Raw genomic sequence first — 24140 nt, 5'->3', positions numbered from 1 at the left:
TTTTACTATTCCCACAAGCTGCCGGCATTCTAACTAGCACTCCTTGGCCCAATCCGAACAACACTTTTACGTAACCAAATGTAACCATTCTGTGCATGTTGTGCATAAAGTGTGGGTTGTGTAGGCCACTCTTGCTGCTAAGCCAAGGCACAGTCTAACCTCAGCCTGGCTTCAAGTCAAATGCTTTATTGTGTTTCACGGGCTGCCACTAAATCATGAGTTGAGGCAGCTTTGGAGCCAGAATGTCACCAGTATTTATTACTTGCTTTTAGCATGAATCTCCTGTACTTGCTTCCCTGGGGGTAACATTCCTTTGTGAAACTCTAGCTCAATGCAAGAAGCTAAATCTCACTTCTAGTTCAGCCCTTAAAAGTCAATTTCCAGAGGGACGAGCAAAACACGCAAGGAGACCTGATGACCTGGGTGAGGCTACGGTGGGAACAAAAGGGTCCTCACACACCTGGCACAGGTGTCTCCTGCGTGTCCCCTTTCCTGGCCCTGCCTGTCTCCAGGCCACAGCCTCCCCTCCATCTTCACACCCCTCAGTCACAGACCCGCTCAAAGCCAGGGTCCTTGCCTCAGGTGTTGGATATACACGGCTGTGAAGGCCAAAGCCAGCCTTTCCCCACTCTGAGTGGTCCTTGAGCAGGACCGTTAGCTTTGCTCACACCAGCTGGGGTGGGTTTGGAGGACTGGGTGAGACACTTTCTCTGGTACATAAAACCCAGCCACCCTGAAGTTGCCAAGGTGAGCATCACAGGCTGAGAGACACGAAATACATAAGCCAAGGACCACCTCGGGCTGTCTCAGAGCTACTCTCCCCCAGAACACAGCACAAGCAAACACCTGAGACCCTTGATTGAAACAGGGTCAATTACCTGTGAATCTTCCTCCTATAAAACTAAAACTTACTTTTGAAATATTTCCTCTTTGAAATTTGACATAGAAAAGAACAAGATGTATCCTCACTACGTACTTATAATAGACCCAAGCAGCAACTTTGACATAATCTTTATTTCTATATGATCTAAATATCAACCATGAAATTCTGAAACTTTGGAGGAAAAAAAAAAGCTAGGAAAAGTGTGGCACTCTCAACAAAATTTATTCATTATTTATTCAGCGAATATTTATTAATCCTCTACTACGCTCCAAGCACCGTGGCACCTAATTCTCTCATTTTATTAACTAAAAAAAACTAAGGCCCAGTGCAGTTCAGGGGATAACCAGCTAATCTGGGGTAGCACAGTTGGGGCAGAACTCAAATTGGCAAGGCTTTTTGCAAGCTCACCCTGAGCTGTTCACAACCTGTGAAGTCAATTAACCTTTAGACAGGCCTTAAAAAAGATCAGGTGCTTCTGTGGGATGGGCTCCCTCTTTATGGCATCATCAAGCTAAGTGATTGAGCCCAGTGCCTTGGCAAGTATAAGGCACCTGAGAAGTATTTGTTGGATGATTGACTACAAAGAAGCAGAAGGAAAGCGATGAAGCTGGAAACTTGAAGACCCAGCAATCTTGCAGTTTGGCACTTCGGTTTGGAACAGGCAAAGCGTGTTCCAAAGTGACTGCAACTGTCTGCAAAGTGCATGAACTGCCAGGTCTCCATTTTTCTAAGACGTCAGTGTTCCTTACTTTGGGATTTCAAAAGGTTTGCAACCACTGAGGTCTAGAACTTTGTTCTGAAATACTTTTAGTGTTCTCTCCTACATGGTGAAAAAGAGTGAGCACAAATGTGGGCAGATTCCAAAGCCAAGCTCATGGGAGAAACCCCAGTCATGCAGGGGTGGACCATGCCCCTCTTCAGGAGGAATCCCTCCCAGGTGCCACAGGGAGACATGTTGCAAGGAAGCTCAAGACAGGGTAGGTGCACAAAATAATTGCTGACCTCTTTTTCTCTCTCTGATCTTCCAGGGTTCTTCCTAGCCTTGCTTCTCTGGTTTTTCTTATTTTTCTCTTCCTTCATGCCTTTTACCGTGGCCACAGGGTCCTGGACTATTTCTGAGGTGGGGGCCGTGTGATTGCTCATTGACCAATCAGAGATGGCCTTAGAGCTCCAATGAGAGTTGACAGGGTTGGCAGGAGGCAAGAGGGAACTTGCCCCTGGAGTTGCATATTCTAAAGAACTGGTTTCCACAGGTTCAAATTCATAATAATCCCACTCCAGGGCACTGGAGGTCATTCTTCAACTAATTCTCAGTCTTTACCATGACATAAAGCACAGTATCTGTAGAACACGAAGTTAGGAGTAAATTCTTCATAACAATAACCTTCTCTATCGCTACCCATCACCCAAGACAGGTAACTTCTGAAATTATTTTTTTTCCTATACTTAATCTCCCACCAGCTTCTTTAAAGAACACTCACAAAGAGTTTTCTTCCTTGAATTCCTACATGAGTTTCAAGCCTGATCAACAAGCACAGTAAATGTATAGAAGACACACATGAACCATATTCTGGCAAATGCACTACTTCAGAACTAGTAAAGATCAATTCTACCTTCTCCATTCCCAGCTGTTTCTACACTCTTTTGTTGTTGTTGTTTGTTTTGTTTTGTCTTAAACTACCTGGGAGAAGCAATGTATGCATCGTCTACAGCAAGGGAAAGATGCCAAAAAAAAAAAAAAAAGATTTCAATAAGTGAAAGAGTTCCTCTCTAAAAGTACAGCTGTCTTTCCTTCTGCTGCCATGTCCCCCTTTGGCTGCCTTGACTCCTGATTTTTTTTACTTCCTATCTTGCCTGATATAAACAGCAGTAGTTCTAGAAAGTCAGCATGGCTTTTGCTTCAGGAGAACACAGTGATACTCGCAGCTCAGGACCTGAGACAGGAGTGTTGGGTCAGGATGGGTTAGCATGCCTGGTACTGCAGCCTTGCCACCGTGGCAAGCAAGGGCTTTAATTATGCAGAGAAAACCAGATACAGTCCGACATATTTGCACCAAGTACTGAATGCCCTGCGTTTCCTGTGGTCAGAATCTCTTCTCTCTCCCTGTATTTTTGCTCCTGTCATGTAAGGATAAGATATAATCAGGTATGTTATCATGGCTACAGTGCAAGGAAAGAAAAAAGTGTTGTGACCCAAGGTAGAAATCAACAGCTTAAAGCTAGATCAGCCTCTTTTGAAAATAATATCCTTGATGACTCAGTAGGTTCCAAATATAACCAGAAATTTATAAATGACACTGACAGCCTTCTGCCCATGTATATGACATATTTGGTTATTTCTTTGTGAATGCTGTCCTTCTCAACTTGTGTGTTTGCCAAGTTTTAGGACATTACACAGAGACTCAAAGAAAACTCGAAGCACTATGGTAACCCACACACTAGCCCACCTGAGGGTCTGAAATCTGGTAACGTTCTGTAACCACAGAGATTACAGGTGAATCTGGAAGGGGTTTATAAATACTAACTCTCCAAGATTCTGTGTTCCTCACAAAAGTCCTTTCTCCTTTGAGTCCTACTATACAAATTAGAGTTAGAAACAGAATTGAAAGTTTCTGAAAATAGCTTCCAATCAGATTATCATTAGGATATTTTCCTAATAGCTCACTGGACGGCAATTTACATAATCTTTTCTACATCCCCTTCTTAGAGAGTTCACCCCCTTCAAAGACCCAACAGGGCCGCCCTATGCACTAGGTGACCCCATGCCAGCCACTGCTGATTTACTCAGGAATGGATTCTTGACTCCAAAAGAGCCAACTGGGGCTTCCCTGGTGGCGCAGTGGTTGAGAGTCCACCTGCCGATGCAGGGGATGCGGGTTCGTGCCCCGGTGCGGGAAGATCCCCCATGCCACGGAGTGGCTGGGCCCGTGAGCCATGGCCGCTGAGCCTGCACGTCCGGAGCCTGTGCTCCGCAACGGGAGAGCCCACAACAGTGAGAGGCCCGCGTACCGCAAAAAAAAAAAAAAAAAAAAAAAAAAAAGAGCCATCTGGAATCTCTTTCTAGATAATTTGACTAAAGAAACTCAGAGACTGAGTTTCAATCATGGCAGAGCAGCAGAGTGACCTCTTTCTGGAGGCCTCCTTCTCAGATCCCATGAGACCAGTGTGCTGTTGTTTCTTTAAATAGGTCCTTTTTAACTGAATGTATACAGAGTAAGAGAAATCAAGGCGAGAAAACAAAAAAATTAAGTTTTTAAGCCTCACTTTTTCTCCAGTTATAAGTTTGGTCAATGACACATTTCCGGTAAGCCTTGCCCATATGTGTGTGTGTATGTGTGTGTGTGTGTGGTGTGCTCCTTCATACTGAGGCAGGACACAGACAAGATGCCCTTCGAGGCTCTGCACTTGAATAATACTAGACAGGAAATACTACCACTAGATAGGAACCATGATGGGAAGACCAGCTCACACCCCCAAACTCAACCTTGCTACAGAGAATGGGGCCCACAGCAGACCTTCAAGAGGAAGTTCTTCCCACCAAGATGAAGCTACACAGTGCTGGAGAGCATCTCCTACTGCCCCCTCCCTCCCCTCATAGCTAGTTACACGTTGTGGGACTCTAGGCAGACAAGCCCCCTTGACAGCCATGCCCTGATAGCATGATGGCTTCTACTCACATCGTCCTGGACGTCGAGGTCACAGCCAGCCTTCAGCAAGATCTGGACCACAGAAAGGTGGCCCTTATTGGCAGCAAGATGCAGGGGGGTCCGGCCATGCTGTTAATGCAGAGCAAACACTGATTTCAGAACAAGACATCATGCGTTCTTCCCCTGGGGGCGGGGAGCCTAGAGCAAGGTTTGCACAGTGGCGCTCCCCGTCACCCCCACCCCCCCAGTTTGGCAGGAGATTCTTATGGATTCATCCGGAATTCAAGCTGGTCTTGGTTAACCTTGGCTACTGGCACTGTGATCAAGGAACAAAATATGCTCAAAAGGTGGAGACTTCCCTTAGTGCATAATTTCTACTCCCTGCTCATCCAACCAGCAAGTAGGAAAGTGAGGGCTTTCAAGTTTTCTCTTAGTTCCCCACTGGTGTGATAGTCAGGGATGGTGAAGTGGCCACAGTGCATCTGATGGGGTAAGAGATGGGAGGACAGCAAGGAGTCAAGCTAATCAGCCCCGGAGAAGTCTAGTTAGTAATTCCTCAAAAGTGAAACTGATGGACAAACCATTAGAACACATTCTCCCCTCTTTAGAAACAAATTTTAAGATTACAAAGTATTTCAGCCATTCAAAAATAGGAACATTTTTAAATGTACACACCCACCAATCACTTTAAGAAAAAATTAGAGAAACCGTAGCCGTTCCTCGTGAACCCCTCCCAGATCTCATTTCCCCCCAGCCCCGAGGTAACCGCTCAATTTGGGATTCGTCATTCCCGTGCCTTTTATTACACCTTACTACATGTTTGTAGCCACGCACAACAGGTGAACATCGTTTTGCTTGTCTTCAAACCTTACATAAATGGTATTAAACTGTACAATGTCGTTTGGCAATTTGGGGGGGTCCAACATTATATTTTTGAGTTTTTTAAAAATATTATCACATCATTCACTCATTCTCCCACTGAGGGGCTCCAGGTTGTTCCCAGTGGCTGGCAGAACACACCTGAGTGCACATCTCCTGTGCACCTGAGCGGGCTTCTCAGCCCTGCCGGTGGGTCATGGAGATGACTGTTCCCTGCAAGCGGGCTCCTGAGCTGTGACACTGAGGGTCACACTCAGAATAATCCTCTTCAGTGTAAATCAGTTTCCATCTAGAGAACTGACCTTGCCAAACGCCTAATTCTCCAGCTTTTGAAGGAGCCATTATGTTGCCTTTGCCTTCTCCCTCAAGTTCACGGTGAAGAAACGTTCCCACCCCAGCTCCAAACAGCATTTAACCATGCCCGGCCCCCACCTGTGCTGAAACACTCCCAGAGGAATAAGGGTCTCGCACGGCCTGAGTCCTTTCTCGCATCTTGATAAAACTTCCCAAAGGCCTTTATTGATATTCTAGCAGGATAAACCCATTTATGATCTCAATCAAGTGGCAGTTTGCCGTAGGTAACTAGCCTTGCAGGAAAACAGAGATAGCAGACAGTAAAGGATCTTAATTTCAACCCGCAAAATGCAATCAAAGCATTAGAATGATTCTGGAAAGAAAGAGGTCAGAGCTCCCTTTAAAATTAGAATTCTTAATTAAGAAAAAAGTTTGTCCTAAGAAAGTGGGCTATGAAAAGCCTTCATAAAAAGGCAACGTCTGAGATGAGATGAAAGCGTGACCTGCCTTGGCTGGCAACTGTGCTCAGCGCGGGCCGCTTAACCTTGACTCCTCCGACGAAATGTCCACAGCTGATGAGATGGAGCCAGAGAGCCTGGCTCCCCCCACTGGGCCTGGCCCTGGGCTCCACCTGTCCTGCGTCCTTGTCCAGGTCATCGGATCAGTGACCTTCACAAGGCTTCTAGAGCATCCTGAAACAAGGGGAAGCCCATTGTATTTGTGAGTAGAAAGACGTGTGTACTGTGAGGAAAGCTGACAGGATGGCGGGACACAAGAGCTTCTGAGCATCTGGAAAGTGCAGACCGTGAGGGCAGAAGCTGCCCCGAGAGAGGCTGGGAAGGAGGCCACAGGCCGAGGAGTAGCTGGTGCCACAGGTCAGGGGAGCCCCAAGGAACATCCCTGTCAGCAACCAGATATTACAGTGTGGAAGCTCAGGCCCAAGGAGGCCAAAGGGTCTGCCCAAGTGAACACCAAAAAATCAGAAGAGCCAGAGAAGGAAACACCGATGTGGTTCAAACCAGGTCACGTTTGGAGGGCACTTCAGAAACTATAGATTACTAACAAGGTGGCCCTGGACTGGAGGCAGCTTCCTCATTCAAGGTCAGCAGAGTCCCTTCTGTGGAGAAAAGAGAGGCCAGAGGCACTGGAGCCCGACAAGCCTAGTTCAAACCCCGGCTCTGACTAGTAGCACCTGTGTGATTTTGTGTGGGACACTCTCCTAAGCCCCTTTCCTCATCTGTGAAATAGGAACGGTCTCCACTACCCACCCCGGAGGCTTCAAAGAGGATAAGTGAGGTGACGCCCAGCATTCATCACGGGTTTCCTTCCCTCCAACTGTCCCCAGCCTCACCCCTGAAGACACCCCAACCGCTGCCTCTCTTCCCTGACACCCCTGCACCGTTGCCTCAGAGACAAGGGAGATCTTTTCAAGGGCACAGACCTGGGAGAAGACTTGGATCTCGGGTCACCTGGATAGCCAGGTGGGCCCTCGCTGGAGGCTCGAGGGTCCTACCAGCCAGGTCTGCTCCACTCACCCGCTGCCATTTTTGAAATACAAGGTCCCAAGTCTCCACGTCTCTCTGGAAGGGGGCTTCTTTACTGAGAACACTCTTCTCCAGTTCTGCGAGAAGGAATGTTCCCGGCTGCCTTCTCCACACCCACAGCACTTCGGCTCCCCTCAGGGAACCACCAGTCCTGTTCTGAGGGCCCTTCCCACTAGGCCGTGATCTCCCTGAGTGCGGGACTGCACCTTCAGTGAACCAGGAGGCAAGTGGACTCTGCGGTGTTGCAGGGTCAAACCAATCCCGGCGCTCCTCAACCACAGGGCAGGCCGGGCCTCCCAGGGTCACTGGAGCAAGTTCCACAGTTCCACGCTTGACCAGAGACAAGGCGGGCCCAGCGGCCTGCAGCCTCCAGGTTCGGGGACGTCTCAACCCCTCAGAGGAGGTGTAGGCATCCTGGGGGCTTCACGAGCATCTGAGCAGCTGCAACAGTGACACAGGGGCTCCTCTGAGGAGGGCCAGTGTCCCCCATGCATGTCTGGCTCCTTTTCTGGCATCTGGTAAAACTATAGCAAGTAGCAAAGGCGGTAGTAACTGGTTTCCCATTGACCCTGAAGCTGTCCAGTCCTGTCCCCTGGGCTCTCCTAACACAACCCCTCACATATACACACACTCACACACACCACCCACCCAGAAACGTGGTTAGTTTTCCAGAACATTCTGTAGTGAAAAGCAACAAAAGTAGAGCCATTCAGGGGAGTAGCTGCTCCCACCCAGCACACAGGGATACCCCAAGGTCATGTCTGACAAATGCAGAAGGCTGAGACCACCCTAAGTGTGAGGGGGCAAATAAAAACGGATCCTTAGAGGGGTCTTTGAATGACCTGAACTTAAGGGTACAACCGGTCTCACCTCCACGCCCCTAGGAATGGCCAGTGGAAGACATGGGAACAGGAGAAAAGACTGTGGGCCATGATAGACAAGAGAAAGAATTTCTGAAGCACTGGTTTGTCCTAGGCCCTGCCTAGTGTGTCAAAGACCAGTTCAACCCAACTCAACCCAGGCCCTGGTGAGCCCAGCAAGACCAACAGCAACAAGGATGAGAGCAAGGGCCGGCAGCAGCTAACGTTTATGGGACGCTTACGGCACGGTAGGCACATCTTAAGAGTTTCACATGTATTAGCTCATTCAATCCTCCCAACGACCCTAGGAGGTAGGCAGCATTATTTTTTTTCTTTTCTTTTTTTGCGGTACGCGGGCCTCTCACTGCTGTGGCCTCTCCCGTTGCGGAGCACAGGCTCCGTATGCGCAGGCTCAGCGGCCATGGCTCACGGGCCCAGCCGCTCTGCGGCATGTGGGATCTTCCCGGACCCGGGCACGAACCCGTGTCCCCTGCATCAGCAGGCGGACTCTCAACCACTGCACCACCAGGGAAGCCCTAGGAGCATTATTAAGCCCATTTTACAGATGAGAAAACTGCAGCATAGAGAGACAGTCACTTGTTCAATGTCACACAGCAGGTAACTCGAGTCTGGATTCACCCCTAAGCCATCTGACCCCAGCCCACACGCTCTAGTCCACCACACTCCCTGCTGCCTGCTTCCTGTCAGGGGAGGCACTCCCCTGGCAGAGGGCTCCACTCTCAGGACTCCCACGGCTCCCAGATGATCACCCCTGAGGGTGCTTGCAAATCACCTGGTTTCCTCAGAATCTCCAGATGAGGAGAGAGGCTGTCCATTCTCACTGCACATCTGAATCGCCTGGGGAGGTTGGTCTGTTTGTGTGTCTGTCCACCCGTCCTGAGACCTGAGGCCTTCCTCCAGAGTTGCTGACTCAGTGCTCTGTGGGGCGCAGGCAGCAGGGGTTATACATCCTCCCCAGGTGATTCCGATGAGTGACCTGGGCTGAGAACCGGTAGGCCGAGATGAGGAGAGGCCGGAATAATCCTACCCAGAGCAGCCACAGGCCCTCAGGCGAAACCTGCCCAGTGGGGACCGTCCCAGCAGGAGTCATTCCTCTCGGTACATTCCTCATGATGCTTTCGTCCCCAGCTGTCAGTACAAAACACTAAAAGACTGCATCTCCTCAACCCAGAACTTCCTGTATCTTAGAAGAGTATATAAACAATACAATGACATTGCTAAACATTCGGAAAATGAAAGCAAATCATCTGTGATTCTACCACCCCATACAAGGATTATCGTTTTTACCCCATCTTTTCCACTGCATCTTTTCTATTGGTGCTTTTGCAGTTACACTCACAGTTCACATGAAACTAGCTTGCTTGTGCATTAATAGTGGTCCTCAAACTTTACTGGGCAGCAGGGGCTTGTTAAAGACAGCTATCTGGGCCCCCTTCCAGGGTTTCTGATTTTGTAGGCCTGGGGTGGAGGCTGAGAATTTACATTTCTAACAAGTTCCCAGGAGAAGCAGATGCTGCTAGTATAGAACCACATTTTGAGAGCCACTAACATAAACCACCGGTTTTCAATGCTGTTCCACATTACATTAGAGTCACCTGAAAATATTTTTAAGATCTCAAATTTCAACCCCAGATTCCATCAGCCTAGGGTGGGGTCTTGGAGTGGGTGTTTTTTAAGTTCCAGGTGATTCTAACGTGCAGCCGGAGGTTATGAATCCCTCGTTGCATGCTTTAAAGGTGCTGGTCCCTCCCACCTGCCCTGGGGTCAGGACGGGCCACCTGAGAACAGCGACGGGAGACAGGGTGCAGGACCCTGCAGGGAGCACGTTTCCCTGATCCAACCAGGGAGCGGCAGAGGCTTGGAGCCCACTCACTTCCAGGGAACTGAATGGCAAAGGGCCTTGAGACGTAGCCAGGCAACAACTACAAAAAAGTGGCCTCACTGTCAACAGCTCTGGGCTCTGGTCCGGGTGCTGCTTTGTTCTGGCATGTTGAGCCCTGCGGGTCCTGATTTCCAGCAGAACTGCTGCATGGTAACATCAGAGTGACTCCTGTTCCAGCAAGTGACCCGTAAATTACACTCTCAGGTGATCATAAAGGGCGCTCAGAACGAAAAGTCCCTGCTACTCGTTTGGAAGAGCCTAACTCCCAGCTGGAGGGGGTGGGGCTCGGTCAGGGAATATTCCTGGAGAAGAATTCCTGTTCAGATAAAGATCTCCCACCAAGGAGCGAGCCCAGTCAAAGGTATCCAGCTTAAAATACACCTTGAAAGGAAGTGGAGGTGTTTTGTTCCTCCTTGTGTGTACTTAATCCTTCTCACCAGACACTCCAGGTGGACCAAGGCATTTACACTGGAGACACCTCCCTCGGGAGGGGCGGAGCCCCAGGGAGGCAGACCAGGGGTAATTTGAGAACCACAAGCCACCGAAACAAGCCTGGAAAGACTCTATCTTCATACAGGCTCCATGGTACCCGAGAGTCCTGGCCCGTGACCCTGGTCACACATTACTCCAGTCAGGACCTGGAAGCTGGGTCACAGCTCCTTTCTCCTGCTTAGGTATCTCAGATCCTCCTTACTAAAGGGCAGGCCTTTCACACTGACAACACTTGCCCCATGAACACCTGCTCCATGGGTGCTGAGCCCTGACTCCTCAAGGAAGCTGCCTGGTCTAACAGAGTGGACCTGAGGAGTGAGAAGAAAGGGTGCTTAGCCATTCCTGGAACAAAATGATATGCTTCTGCTCAAGCTCACACAGACACACGGGGCAAAAGGAGGCTAAAGGAACTGAGACTCATTAGCTCAAAGACATAAAACAATTGAGCCATCTTAACTGGGTGTTGTTACAAGGAGGGCAGTTGCAGAGATGTGACCCACATGAAGGGAAACAGTTTAACAAGAAGAATTTAGGTATAACCTAAATTAGTGTAATAATTTCAAAATGACAACACTGCCTTTCTTCAGATCATGAGAAATACAATAGGTCAGGGTCATGCAGTCTTTTTTGAGGCGAGTAAAGTCTGTCTGTATTACCTGCAGCATTAAGGAAATAGGAAAGAGAGAGAGAGGAAGCAAGCAAGTTGTAACATTAGTAAAGTAGGAGTGGCACATATTTTAGAAACAATATAATATTCGGATTGAACAGGGTCTTTGAGAATTTAATTTGGAGAGGATAAGTAAGGCTAGCAGAGGTCAGTGATTTTCAAGAGCTCAAGTTTTATTTGTGGCAGAACAAATAACAGCTGGAATCCTGGCCACTTGGCCCCTTGTTCCGGTTTTAAATTGTATTACAAGGCTCGCCACAAACTTTCTTAGGTGTCCCCAGGGTCCCCTTATCATAAACAGTATTCCCAGAGCTCCGACTGCCTGGAATGGTATAGATTTGGGTCCAAAACTTCAAAGTCCTTCTCAGGCTTATGATTCAATGAAAACAAAGTTATCAAGATATTCAGGGGAGAAAATGGACAAAGAAAAAGTGCCATGGATAAAAGGAAAGTGAGAAAATAAAACTTTACATTTAAAAAAAATGTATAGTTTAAAGAGACTTCAGAACTTTCTTTCCTTTTTGTAAATGTGATTTGTCTACCTGCCTACTTGGATGAGTGACACATCACATCTTAATCAGACCGTAGGTGACAAGAAACAGCGAGGGAATAAAGTCCTTGGATGACAAAAATCAGGATCCAATACAATCTCAGGTTGGAAGGACAGGCTAATTTTAACAGGACACAATGTAACGGGGGCAGATGTAAAATTCCTGCGCTGGCGGGGTCAACAGTCCAGTCATACTCGGGCAGGGCTACTGGGATTGTCCTCTAAAATAACAGTCCTTCCTTGTAAAATGGTCAGTGCCAAAAAGCTTCATAATGTTTCTCTAAGTCTTACTTTGGGGTGGGCCTAATAATCATAAATAATTGGGAGAGATGATTTTAAATGTGTATGGTTAGGAATCAATTATTCAAACATAATGGCTTCATTAATAAGAGAATTCCTTTTGAGGTGATGCAGAAACTGTTAGGGTTGAGCTTGCTTCTAGAAAGGTCCACCAACCAGAAGGACCAAAATATTTCAAGCAACTTAATTGGCTGTAAAGAATCCCATTGGTTAGGGACTTCCCTGGCGGTCCAGTGGCTAAGACTCCGTGCTCCCAATGCAGAGGGCCTGGGTCTGGTGCCTGGTCGGGGAACTAGATCCCACATGCCACAACTAAAGACCCTGCATGCCACAACTAAAAGATCCCGCGTGCCTCAACTAAAAGATCCCGCGTGCCGCAACTGAGACCCGGCGCAGCTGAATAAATAAATTAATTAATTTTTAAAAAAAGAATCCCATTGGTTCCTATAGTACATCTGTTCCTAAGTTAGAAGGTATCAGTTAATGGCCTCCATGCTCCTTGCAGGTAGCTACTTAGACTACATTTTCAACATGTTGAAACATTGACAGAGCAAAGCACGGTGGTCCAATGCCTGATGAACTATGGTTGGGAGGTAAGAACTGTCCTCTCTTATTTCCTGATTTTTATTGGAATCATTGCCTTTTCAGCAATTGTTAATATAATCATGCGGGATTTTTTTCCTTTTAATCTGTTGGTGTAATGAATTACGGAACCATCCTTGCACTCCTGGATCAAACTCTACCTGGTCACATTGTACTATTCTGATATGTGCTGTATTTTATTAAGTAAGGTTATTAAGAATTTTTGTTTCTAATTCATAATTGGGATTGCTCTATAGTTCTTTATTATTTCTCTCACTCTCATTTATATTTATCTGGTTTTGGTATTAAGGTTGCACTGGTTTCATAACACAAATCAACCTTTCCAGTTTGCTCTATGCTTTACAATAGTTTAAACAACATTGGAATTGGTTTTTTGTTAAAATACAGAACAGGGCTGTGAAACCATCTGGCTCTAGCGCTTTTTTAAAGGTTGCATCTTTAATCACATTTCTAATCTTTTCTATGGTAATTAGACTATTTAAGTTTTCTGCTTCTTGGGTGAACTAAAATAATTTTTTTATTATGGTTAAATATACATAACATAAAATTTACCATTTTAACCATTTTTTAGTTTATAATTCAGTGGCATCAAGTATATTTCCAATGTTGTGCAACCGTCACCATTATTCAATTCCAGAACTTTTAATTATCCCAAACAGAAACTCTCTCTCCCAGCCCCTGCTAACTTCTATCCTACTTTTCTTTTCTTTCTTTTTTATTACTTTGGCCTCACCACACAGCATGTGGGATCTTAGTTCCCCGACCAGGGATCAAACCCGGGCCCTCGGCAGTGAAAGCGCAGAGTCCTAACCACTGGACTGCCAGGGAATTCCCCCCACCCTACTTTTCATCTCTATTAATTTGCCTATTCTAGGTGCCTTATATAAGTGGAATCATACAATATTTGTCCTTTTGTGTCTCTCTTATTTCACTTAGCATAATGTTTTCAAGGTTCATCCATGTCACAGCATGTATCAGGATTCTATTTCTTTTTAAGGCTGACTAATATTCCACAGCAATAAGGTGGCTGTCTGTAAGCCAGGAAGAGGGCCCTCACCAGGAACCAAATCTGCCAGCACCTTTATCTTGGACTTCCCAGCCTCTAGAACTGTGAGAAATAAATGTTTGCTGTTTAGCCACCTAGTCTGTGGTATTATGTTACAGCAGCCTAAGCAGACTAAGACAACTATTGATATGGGGATTACACTGATGGATGTAGAATCAGCCTTGCGTTTTCACTTGCTCATGGTGTAGAATTCTTTATACGTTGCTCTATTTGATGGAAACACAGGCTGAAAGAAGACCAGGCATAGTCACCACCTACTCACCCATCTTGGTTTATATCCTTGGTTTATAACAACTTAAACATGCAACAGCCAGTTCTCACTGGAAACAAACCAACAGGCCTGCTGAGAAAGAATTTTCAGTCTCCAAACAAGTTCCTGGCTTCATTTATTTTCTGAAACCGAAGTCATTACAGCTTAAGAGTAAGAAAAGAGAAAGAAGAAAACTAATAGAGAATCCACCAACAGACCATCTGCACTGGCATCTGAGCAGAGGCCCAAGTGGGCAGCTCAGCAGCTTCTAAGGCTTCTTTCCTCTCTGGCTTCCTTATTTTATAGCAACCCTAGAGCGTGGATTAGGTGATGACACTTCGTGGAAGTCTTACAACAGGACGACTACTGGCCTGGAAACCAGGGATCCTCCAATGCGTTTCATTCAGGAAAGACACAGGTGCTTAGGGAGGATTTTAAAATGCTGACACCCGGCCATGCCGTGCTGTTTTCACCTCTCCTCTCACGTGGTTAGGACCTATCAAATATGTGGCTTTAGGGGGTGTTACCAGCACATTAATCTGGGCTATACAAGTCAGCTGTGCAGCTTGAGGCTTCCATTTTCAGCGCAGACTGCTAAGGCAACAGAGCACACACTGCACAGACAGACCCAGGGATGGGATGCAGCTGACTTGCTGTGTGAACACCCAGGTGCGGACTGGGCCTCTGGGTCACCGCACCCAGCAGGCCTGCCCGGAGCTGGGGAAAGAGGGCCTGCCTTCACCCCCCACTGAACACCACTGCAGACACAGCAAGAGGGCAACAGAAGAGGCCCCGCAGAGCAAGGCACCCCTCCCAAGACTTCCCCAGAGGCCGTGAGCAAGCAGCCGAGAGACTCAGGGTCGACCACAGGAACGACTCCCGTAGCGATGGCTGCCTCTCCTGAGGTGCTTGAGTCAGTGTTAAGGGTCCATCCCCGACGTTTCAAGGCTTGTTCTCCTCAGTCACAGCACATCTCCCCTCAGGCCCAGGCAGGGACTTAAGTCTGACCCATGACACCAATTCTTACACTGCCCTCTCCCTCCCCCAAAGGAGCATCTCCAGGGGGCGCCCCCTACCTTTGCGGGAAACACGAGCTTAACTAACACCCTCATCATCTTAAGTGACCCCTCCCTGAGACTTTCCTAGTATTGACCCAGTAACGTGCCACGCACGTCTCACAGGTGGGCCACACAACAATTCACAGCATGCATTTGCCTTCCCACACTCAAGACATGGATCTCCTGCAGGTGAACTTGTTTCTAGCTTGCGTTACGGCATCGAGAATATCAGTACTCCCTGGTGTTCCACAAAGAGCGCCATGAATTCCAGGCATCTAACTTGGCAGCGCTCTGCAGAGAGCGTTGCCCCGTCCCACACACGGGGCTCCAGGCTCCTGGGAGGAAGGCCCGGAGCAGTGAGTGGGTTCCCAGCCGGCTGCTCGTTATAGAGTCACGGGGGCTCTGAAACAAGCCCAGCCACACCCCACATCAGTTAAATCAGAACCTGGGCATCCGTATCTTGTTAAGGCTCTCCGGGTGATCATACATGTGGTCAATACTGAAAACTGCTGACCTACCGAGGGGAACTTCTGTGCCTCTGGGGACCACGGATGCAAGTGAGAAAACAGTAATTACGGTAATAACTACCCTCCGCTGAGCTTGTTCTACATCCTTATTACACTGTACAAGCGCTCTGCATGGATCACCTCATCTAACCCTGACAACAAATCCCCGAGGTAGGGGTTAGGCTGATTTTACAGACAGGAAACCAAGGTTCAAGGAGGCCAGGGTCACAGAGGTGGTGAAGTGATTCTCTGCCTCTGCTCTTGGGAAGGAAACACTGGGAAATTCTTAAACGGGTGACAAAGTCATAGAGACAGGAAGTGGAGCTGTGGTTGCCAGGGCAAGGCGGGTATGGGGTGGAAGTGTTTAAGGGGTACTGAGTTTCCGTCTGGAAGATGAATTCTGGAGATAGATGGGGCTGGTGGTTGCACGAAAATGTGAATGGACTTAATTCCATTGAACACTTAAACACAGTTAAAGTAGTAAGTTTTGCGTTATGTATATTTTACTATAATTTTTAAATAAAAATATAAAGTGGGTGAAAGCGAGAGATGACCAGGTGTCCCATTTCAGGCGCAGTGCAATTCCAGGTCGTCTCCGGGTTATCTTCCTTGTCTTTGAGCTATTTCACAAGTCTGTAAGTCTTAGAACCCTGAGGGTGATGCCAACAAATTGTGTCTAGCAGATTCAGTGTATACTGGCCAGTTTTATACCTAATAAGCAAATTTATTTCCGCTTTCCCGAGAGCTGCATATTTGTAATTTTCTGCATTCTCTTTTGAAGCAATGGCAACATCTTACTGGTTCCCTCACTAATTGATTAAATAAAATCTGAACACGTGTTCGTTTTATAAGAGTTGCTCAGAATTACCACCATATGTCAAGTTTCCCTGATTTCTGACAATAAACTACAAAGGCCTGAGTTTTCCCGGTGGAGACTCTCTTCCCACAGGGTGATGCTTCCAGTTGTTGGAGAACAAAAGGCAGATTTTCTGTGTGACCTGACATGTAACTGTGCACCCTCGGGGCCCCCATGGAGCGTGTGGATCCAAGAGCAGGACCGGGGCTGCATCAGCCCTGCGCAGGCTCAGCCCTCACTCAGGAGGTGAGAACACGCTGGCTACTGGGTGTGTGTGAGATGCGAAGTCCCAGGCCGCCTTGGGAGGGTGAGGAAGGGGAGGAGATGTGTGGAGACTCCCGCCCCTGGCCTCCCATCAGCCACGCCTTGCTTTTCCCCCTGACACAGCGCGCTGAAAGGGCAGTGCTCCCGGGCCCCTCCTCCCTCTGCCGGGAGAGTGCACACCAGCACAAGCTCCGTGCAGAGCAGTTCTGAAAATTACAAGGGCCTGTCCTGTAATTATGCCCTGCCCCATCAGTGCCCCTTACAGAACCTGTCCCACAGACAGAACCACGCTGTGCAGGAAGACCTCAGGACAAGGTCAGTAGCTGCCACGTAAGTTCTAAGAGCAGAAGATTAACAGAATCTAAATGCCCATCAATAGGGGATGGGTGAAGCCAATTACGGTTCACTGAAGAAAAGCAAAGGGAAGAAGGGTATGTAGAGTGTCCTACAGTTTGTACAGAAGCAATTTGTGGGGATATACATAGAGATACACCTATTTGCACATATATGCATAAACCATCTCAGGAAAAAAACGCAAGAAACAGGTAACACAGGTTGCCTTCAGAAAAGGAGACACTGAGCCGCTGGGAGAGAGTGTGAAAGACTTATCAACTTTTTGTGCCTTCTGTTTTAGAACCATGTGAATGTAAATATTACCTGTTCAAAATATTTAAATTGGTTATATCTTTTTTTTTTTTTTTTTTAATTTTTGTCTGTGCCGCGCGGCATGTGGGATCTTAGTTCCCCAACCAGGGATCAAACTCGTGCCCCCTACAGTGGAAGCATGGATTCTTAACCACTGGACTGAGAGGGAAGTCCCTTTTATATCTTTTTAAACAAATGGATGGAGTCTTCTGGAAGAAGCATGCGACAGACAACACATTCTCTCAAGTGGACACTTCACCTGATCAACAGCCTTGTAAGCATCTATTTCTCACGCCGCCCTCCTCTTGGGGACTGGGGATTGGCAGCTTTCAGGAAAGGACTACAAACCAACAGGCTGGCAAACAAGTTCAGACCCACCCCACTCCAGTAAGTCCTAATATTAAACACACTCCCACAGAATCAAAACCAAAGGAAATGAATATCAACAAAAAGGATCCTTGGTTTCCACTGTTCTGGCTGCATTTCTTGAGGCCGTGAATGTACAGCATTTATCCACCTCCAGCCTTCCCTTGGGAGTGGCTGCTGAAAATATCTACCAGGCCTGCACACTCTTCATTTCTGCAGACACGATCAAAAGTCATGCTTGGGAAAGTGACGTTACTACAATCAAACCGTTTGCAGTTCTCTTTTTAAAAGTTTAAAGTTTATATTTATTGGAGCATAGTTATTCACTAGTAATGGGATACCTAATATGAAAGCTCCACAGGAGCCACAGACAACTTATAAATGTGTCAGGGCCCAGGTTAGGACACCCAAAATAGGCCTCAATAGCACACTGATTATTCTGAATTAAAGTTACTTGAGGTCTTCCCTGGTGGCGCAGTGGTTGAGAGTCCACCTGCCGATGCAGGGGACACGGGTTCGTGCCCCGGTCTGGGAGGATCCCACATGCCGCGGAGCGGCTGGGCCCGTGAGCCATGGCTGCTGAGCCTGAGCGTCCTGTGCTCCGCAACGGGAGAGGCTACAACAGTGAGAGGCCCGCGTACCGCAAAAAAAAAAAGTTATTTGAGAAATAGCCGGTGAGAAAAAATACTTTCAAAAAACACTCTGACCACCCCACCTCTTTCCCTCTGAAAGCAGGAGATAAATCTCCCATGTGAAGATATCCTCCTTATAAAACAGGGGGATAGAAAGCATCCTTACTACCAAAGCTAGAGAATTCAAGGCTAAGAAAGCTGTATAAGCAAACTTCTTCGTGAGTCTGCTTTCCCAAGCACAAGCCCCTTTGTTTTGTTAAATCTTCACAAATAATTGTTCCTTTGTCTAAAAATGATATATAAACAAACTGCTTTGGTCACTTTGGGACGGGGTGGGCGGGGATCCCATTTTTGCGAGACCTGTGTGTGTATGAATTAAATTTTTTTCTCCTGTGGATGCGTCTTGTGTCAATTTAATGATTAGACCAACCAAAAGAACTTTGGGCGGGGGGTGAGGGGAAATGTCCTCCTCCCCAACAAATGACTAGAACAAAGTTATTAAACCCCCTTAAGTTTATTTCCTTATATAACAATCACTATATTTAGAACAGATGTTTTTTTAAAAATCAAGGTATGATTTACATTCAGTAAAATTCACCGTTTTTAAGTATTCAGTTTGATGCGTTTGGATCCATGTATAGAATCATAGAAAACCACCAGTGCAAGTAAAACAGAGATTTTCATTTCCTCCCCCAAATTGCCATCCGCTTCCCACCCACCCCCCACCCCGCCCCCGTCATCCCTTTCTAGCATCCCTGGTCCCTGGCAATCACTTATCTATTTTCTGTTCCTATAGTTTTGACTCTTCTAAAAAGTCCTACAAAGGGAATCACACTGTGTGTGGCCTTTTGTGTCTGGCTTCAAAGGCATAGGCTTTGAGAGTCATTCACATTCTTTCCTCTATTGGTAGCTCAGTCCTTTCTGTGGCTGAATAGCATTCCCCAGTATGTTCATCAATTCAGCAGCACGGATGAGAGGCGGTTTACTTTAAGGGATTGGCTCTTGCCAATTGTGGAGGCTTGGCAACTCCTTAGCTGCAGGTAGACAGCCAGGCTGGAAGCAGAATTCTCTCTTCATTCAGTGCTGGACACTGCTACACAGCTGTCATCTGGTTTAATCCTCACAGCAACCCCACAAGGTGGGGATTAGCCTCATTTTTCAGTTGAGGGCACTGACTGGCCTGTGTCTTCCCCTCAGGACTCCCTGCCTGGTACTCGGACCACGACTCTCAGACCATAAGATATGCTGGTTGTTGCATCATCAGGACCGCCTGGTAACGGCTGCCACATCCAGCGCTTACCATGTGCCAAGTGCTGTTCTAAGTACCTTGCATAATTGATTCCGCTGGTGCTGAAACAACCTCATGAGGTAGCCAGTGCTACTTAATCCTCATTTCAGAGGTGACGATATGAATGACAAAGGGAACAAGTAACTTCCCCAAGATCACAGAGCTAGTAAATACGCTGGCGTTTGAACCCAGGCGAGTCTGGATCCTGGGTCCAGGTTCATACCCTTTGCACTACACTTCCTTGGTCGGGAATTCCTGAAGTTGCTTGAAAACTCTGGGAATGGTGTGTCTGTGGTGTTGGAGGTGGGGGGAGGAGAAGGCCCTTTGGCCTAAGCCCCTCCCACAGGACGGCCTCTTTCTCTGTGTGCATTGATGGGGAGAAGCAGCTGGGGAAGGGTGGCTGGCGGGGTGCTGGAAGGCACAGGGACTGCGCAGGTGCCGTCCTAGCGTGGGCCTCACAGCCAGACAGGGCTGGTTCCCCCCGGGGTTACTGACGACTTAACTGGGAAGTTACTCAACTGCTCGAGCTGCTTCCTGCTCAGCACCTCCCTTTCCCCTTTGGTATCACACAGACAGGAGCACAGGCTTTTTGAGCGGAGAGAATTTCAGTGAGATGGTAAATACACAGCACTGGGCCAGTGCTGGTACAGTCACTCAACACACACTTCTGAACTTGATTTCATGTTTCACAAATTACTCAAGTAATATACGCTTGTTTTAATAAGCGGAACAATACAATGGAAAAATCTATAAAAGCAAAGCTAATCATCTTCGCTGCCAGGCAACCGGCGTCAGCAGTCTCTTGTGTTCCCCACGGTTCTCTGTGCTCACACAAATAGAGGCAGGCTGGCAGACAGAAGTGGATTTGCGCTCTAACCAAAATGCATCAGACTGTACCCATCACTTGCTACTTTCCTATTTGCCGTTTTCATTTATCAATGGATATAACTGGTCAACATAAATGTAACTCTTTTCCAAGTTCTTTGTGCGTGAACATGTATGCAAATATAACATTTTACATAAATTACATAAAGTAGATACACATGACATTGCGTAAGTTTGCGTATGGTCTTTAGTTCTTTTATTTCCTTGCCTTCCTCCATATTTTACCCCCCCCATGTTGCCACCTGCTGAGTTTTCTGCCCATCTACTCAGCAGTGAACTCTGGGGGGCTCACTTTCTATGCCTTGAGGCCCTGCGGTCTGTACTTCGTAATCATCTAAATCCTATGTCATTACTCAGGGGTGGTGGTAGGTAGCAAATAGAAATTTGATAAACATTAATTTTATGAATGAAACTGCATTTTTCTTAACTAAAGCTGCATCAAATAACCTCTGTCTGGTTACTTTCAGAGAAAACGAAAGCTGTGGTGAAACATCCCAAGGACCAGCTTCCTAAAAGTTCTTTAAAAAGATACTGGAGCGGAACTTCCCTGGTGGCACAGTGGTTAAGAATCCGCCTGCCATTGCAGGGGACACGGGTTCGAGCCCTGGTCCGGGAAGATCCCACATGCCGCGGAGCAACTAAGCCACGCGCCACAATTACTGAGCCTGTGCTCTAGAGCCCACGAGCCGCTAACTACTGAGCTCATGTGCTGCAACTACTGAAGCCCGTGAGCCTAGAGCCCGTGCTCTGCAATAAGAGAAGCCACCGCTTGGTGCAACTAGAGAAAGCCCATGTGCAGCAACAAAGACCCAACACAGCCAAACAAACAAACAAATAAATAAATTTACTAAAAAAAAGTTGCTAAAAAAAAAAATGAAGCGATTAGCAGCAACACAGGTGGACCTAGAGATTCTCATACTGAGTGGAGTAAGTCAGACAGAGAAAAACAAATATACGATATCGCTTATATGTGGAATCTAAAAAAGAGTACAAAGGAACTCATCTACAAAACACAGAGTTACAGATGTAGAAAACAAACTTATGGTTACCAGGGGGTAAGTGGGGGAGGAATAAATTGGGAGATTGGAATTGACATGTATACACTACTATATATAAAAGAGATAACTAATAAGAACCGACTGAATAGCACAGGGAACTCTACTCAATACTCTGTAATGACCTATAGGGGAAAAGAATCTAAAAAAGAGTGGATATATGTATATGTATAACTGATTCACTTTGCTGTACAGCAGCAACTAACACAACATTGTAAATCAACTATACTCCAATAAAATTTTTTTAAATGAATTTTAAATGTTTAAGTGTAGTTTCTACACCAATTCCCAGTTCCCAAGCCCACTGCCTCTGATGACTTGTCCTGTGCATGGCAACTCCACTCGTGCTTGGTGGATAAGGTATCATACCCACACACTATTAGCTCCTAGGTAAAATCCCCATGAGGACAGAAGAGGCTGCCCTTATCTGAGGCCCCTGGTGTAACAGAGATGACATCAGCATGGGAGCCAGGAGATCCCGGTTCTGGTGCCACCTCTGGCACGTGCTAGCTTGTATGTCACTTCCCTTTTGGGGCCTCCATTTCCTCACAAGTCCAAAAGAAAAAGCTCATGGAGTTCTGGGGATGAGCAGCACATATACAAAAATAACTTGCAAAGTATAAAATGTTACACACATGTACATTACACTATTGGGAAACTGCTTTATTAAAGTACCTGGGCACGTGAGTTACTAGTCAGTAAAACATTTGCAGATTATATCTCCTATGTGTAAGATGCCAAGGAAGATGCTCTAGTAACAAGCAGCCCACAGGATGTTCCCAACCCAAAGTCATAAACACACAGGGAAAACACGGTGTTTAAGAGCAAAAACTCTGGAGCCAGAGGGTCGGGGTTCAAACTTTCTGAAACTTTGGGAAGGTTACCTCACCTCTCCTTGCCTCTGTTTCCTCATCTGTATAATGAGAACAGAGTTGTGGTGAGGTTTAGAGGACTTAATCACTGTAGACTCTTACAAGAGTAGCTGACACCTAGTAAGCACTGAGTGTAAGCAACTTACACTCAGCAACATTATTCCCCTCACTGGACACACATGGGGCCTAATGAGTGAGTACTGTGCTAGGCACTGGAGGGGTTAAAAAAACAGACCCAATATTTTGTGCCCACTTAGATTTTATAACTACAGCCACATGTATTATCACATTTAGGCCCTATGGAAATCCTCTAAGTTTTGGGAGGAAAATGAGACCTGTAAAGTGAAGAAATTTGCCTACATCTATGCTTCTCAGCAAGGGGTGATTGTGCCCCCCTCCCAGGGGACATTTGGCAAGGTCTGGAGACATTTTTGATCGTCACAACCAGGGAGAAGAGAGTACCATGCATCTAATGAACAGAGGCCAGAGGTGCTGCAAGGCAGTCTACAATGCATAGGACAACCTCCCACAACAAAGAATTATCTGGCCCAAAACATCAATAGTGCAGAAGCTGAGAAAGTCTGGCCTACATTAACAAGCAGTTAATAAGCAGTAGAGCAGGCACCTGTATCAAGGTCTTTGGATTCCATACCCAGAGCTTTCCTTCTGTGTCAAACACAGAGAAATACAAAACAGAAACTGGCCCAGGTCAGAGTGATAGTCTGCTGGGGAGTTCTGAGCACCCACAGAGCAGTACGCAATTCTGAGGGACACGGAGCCAACGCACAGCAAGCGCTGCACCAGCGCAGAGGAAGTGAGCTCCACGCAGGGCACCTGCACAGAACCATTCTCGGTGGACTTCCTGGTGGCGGAGGCTCATGAGCTGGGTTCTGAGTGGGCAGGCCTTCAGGGGGCACAGTGGATACAAAAGGCCTTTCAGGAGGCAGCTGCAAGTTAGAATCTACGAGCTGACTTCCCAACAGCAACACTCAAAAACAAAAGAACAAGGCTCAAAAACAATAAAACGTTGCCTTCGAAGTTCTAGGTTTCATACCAAATTGTCAATTAAATGAGAGGGTAGAATAAAGATCTTGTTTTCAGATATGCAGACTCTCAAAACATTTGTCTCCCATGTTCCCTCTCTTAGGAAACTGCCAGAGGATATGCACCACCAAAATGAGGATGACATGGGTTTTGGCAAACAGGGGGTCTAACACAGGGGAGAGGTGAAAGGAATTCTCAGGATGACTGCATGCATCAGAACTAGAGAGAAGCCCAGATCAAACTGGAACAGAAGGATGGATGACTCCAGAAGGGATATCTCCAGGAAAAGAATAAAACTGGTAGATACATGATAGGCTTAACCATGGAAATTACACTAAGAACTGGTTTGGTTTTGTTTTTCCCCAGCCGCGCTGCACGCTTGCAGGATCTCAGTTCCCTGACCAGGGGTTGAACCTGGACCATGGCAGTGAAAGCCTGGAATCCTAACCACTAGGCCACCAGGGAACTCCCTCTAAGAACTGTTTTACAGAGTTGAAAGGTAGAGGAAACATCTAACTATAAGTTTGAATAAAACTAAACAAATTTAAAAATCAAGGCAATGATCAAGTTCAGGAAAAGCAGCAAGTTATACAAACAATGGAAATGTAATGATAGTACAATTATTGGCTCACCAGTGAAGAGCATTTATATAATCACACTAATTATGGATCTGCTCCAAAACTGTGATATAACTAGATAGGGAGAAATGTGGGAGAGAAAGCGGCAATAGA

General features: G+C 46.8%; 1 protein-coding gene across 4 annotated transcripts in view; it reads right to left on the bottom strand.

Moving 5' to 3' along the window:
• ANKRD6 (ankyrin repeat domain 6) overlaps window positions 1–24140 on the bottom strand; it is a gene marked incomplete at both ends in the record, with an annotated part of 81977 nt that overhangs the window by 50904 nt on the left and 6933 nt on the right. For all 4 annotated transcript variants that reach the window (XM_079716927.1, XM_079716928.1, XM_079716929.1 and 1 more), the window contains one exon: window positions 4561–4659. In XM_079716927.1, the coding sequence (XP_079573053.1) occupies window positions 4561–4659 (99 nt within the window). The remainder of the gene's footprint in view (window positions 1–4560; window positions 4660–24140) is intronic.

The sequence above is a fragment of the Hyperoodon ampullatus genome (genome assembly GCF_949752795.1).
Source record: "Hyperoodon ampullatus genome assembly, chromosome: 12".
Lineage (NCBI taxonomy): Eukaryota > Metazoa > Chordata > Mammalia > Artiodactyla > Ziphiidae > Hyperoodon > Hyperoodon ampullatus.
This window is presented reverse-complemented; position numbering and strand designations above follow the sequence as displayed.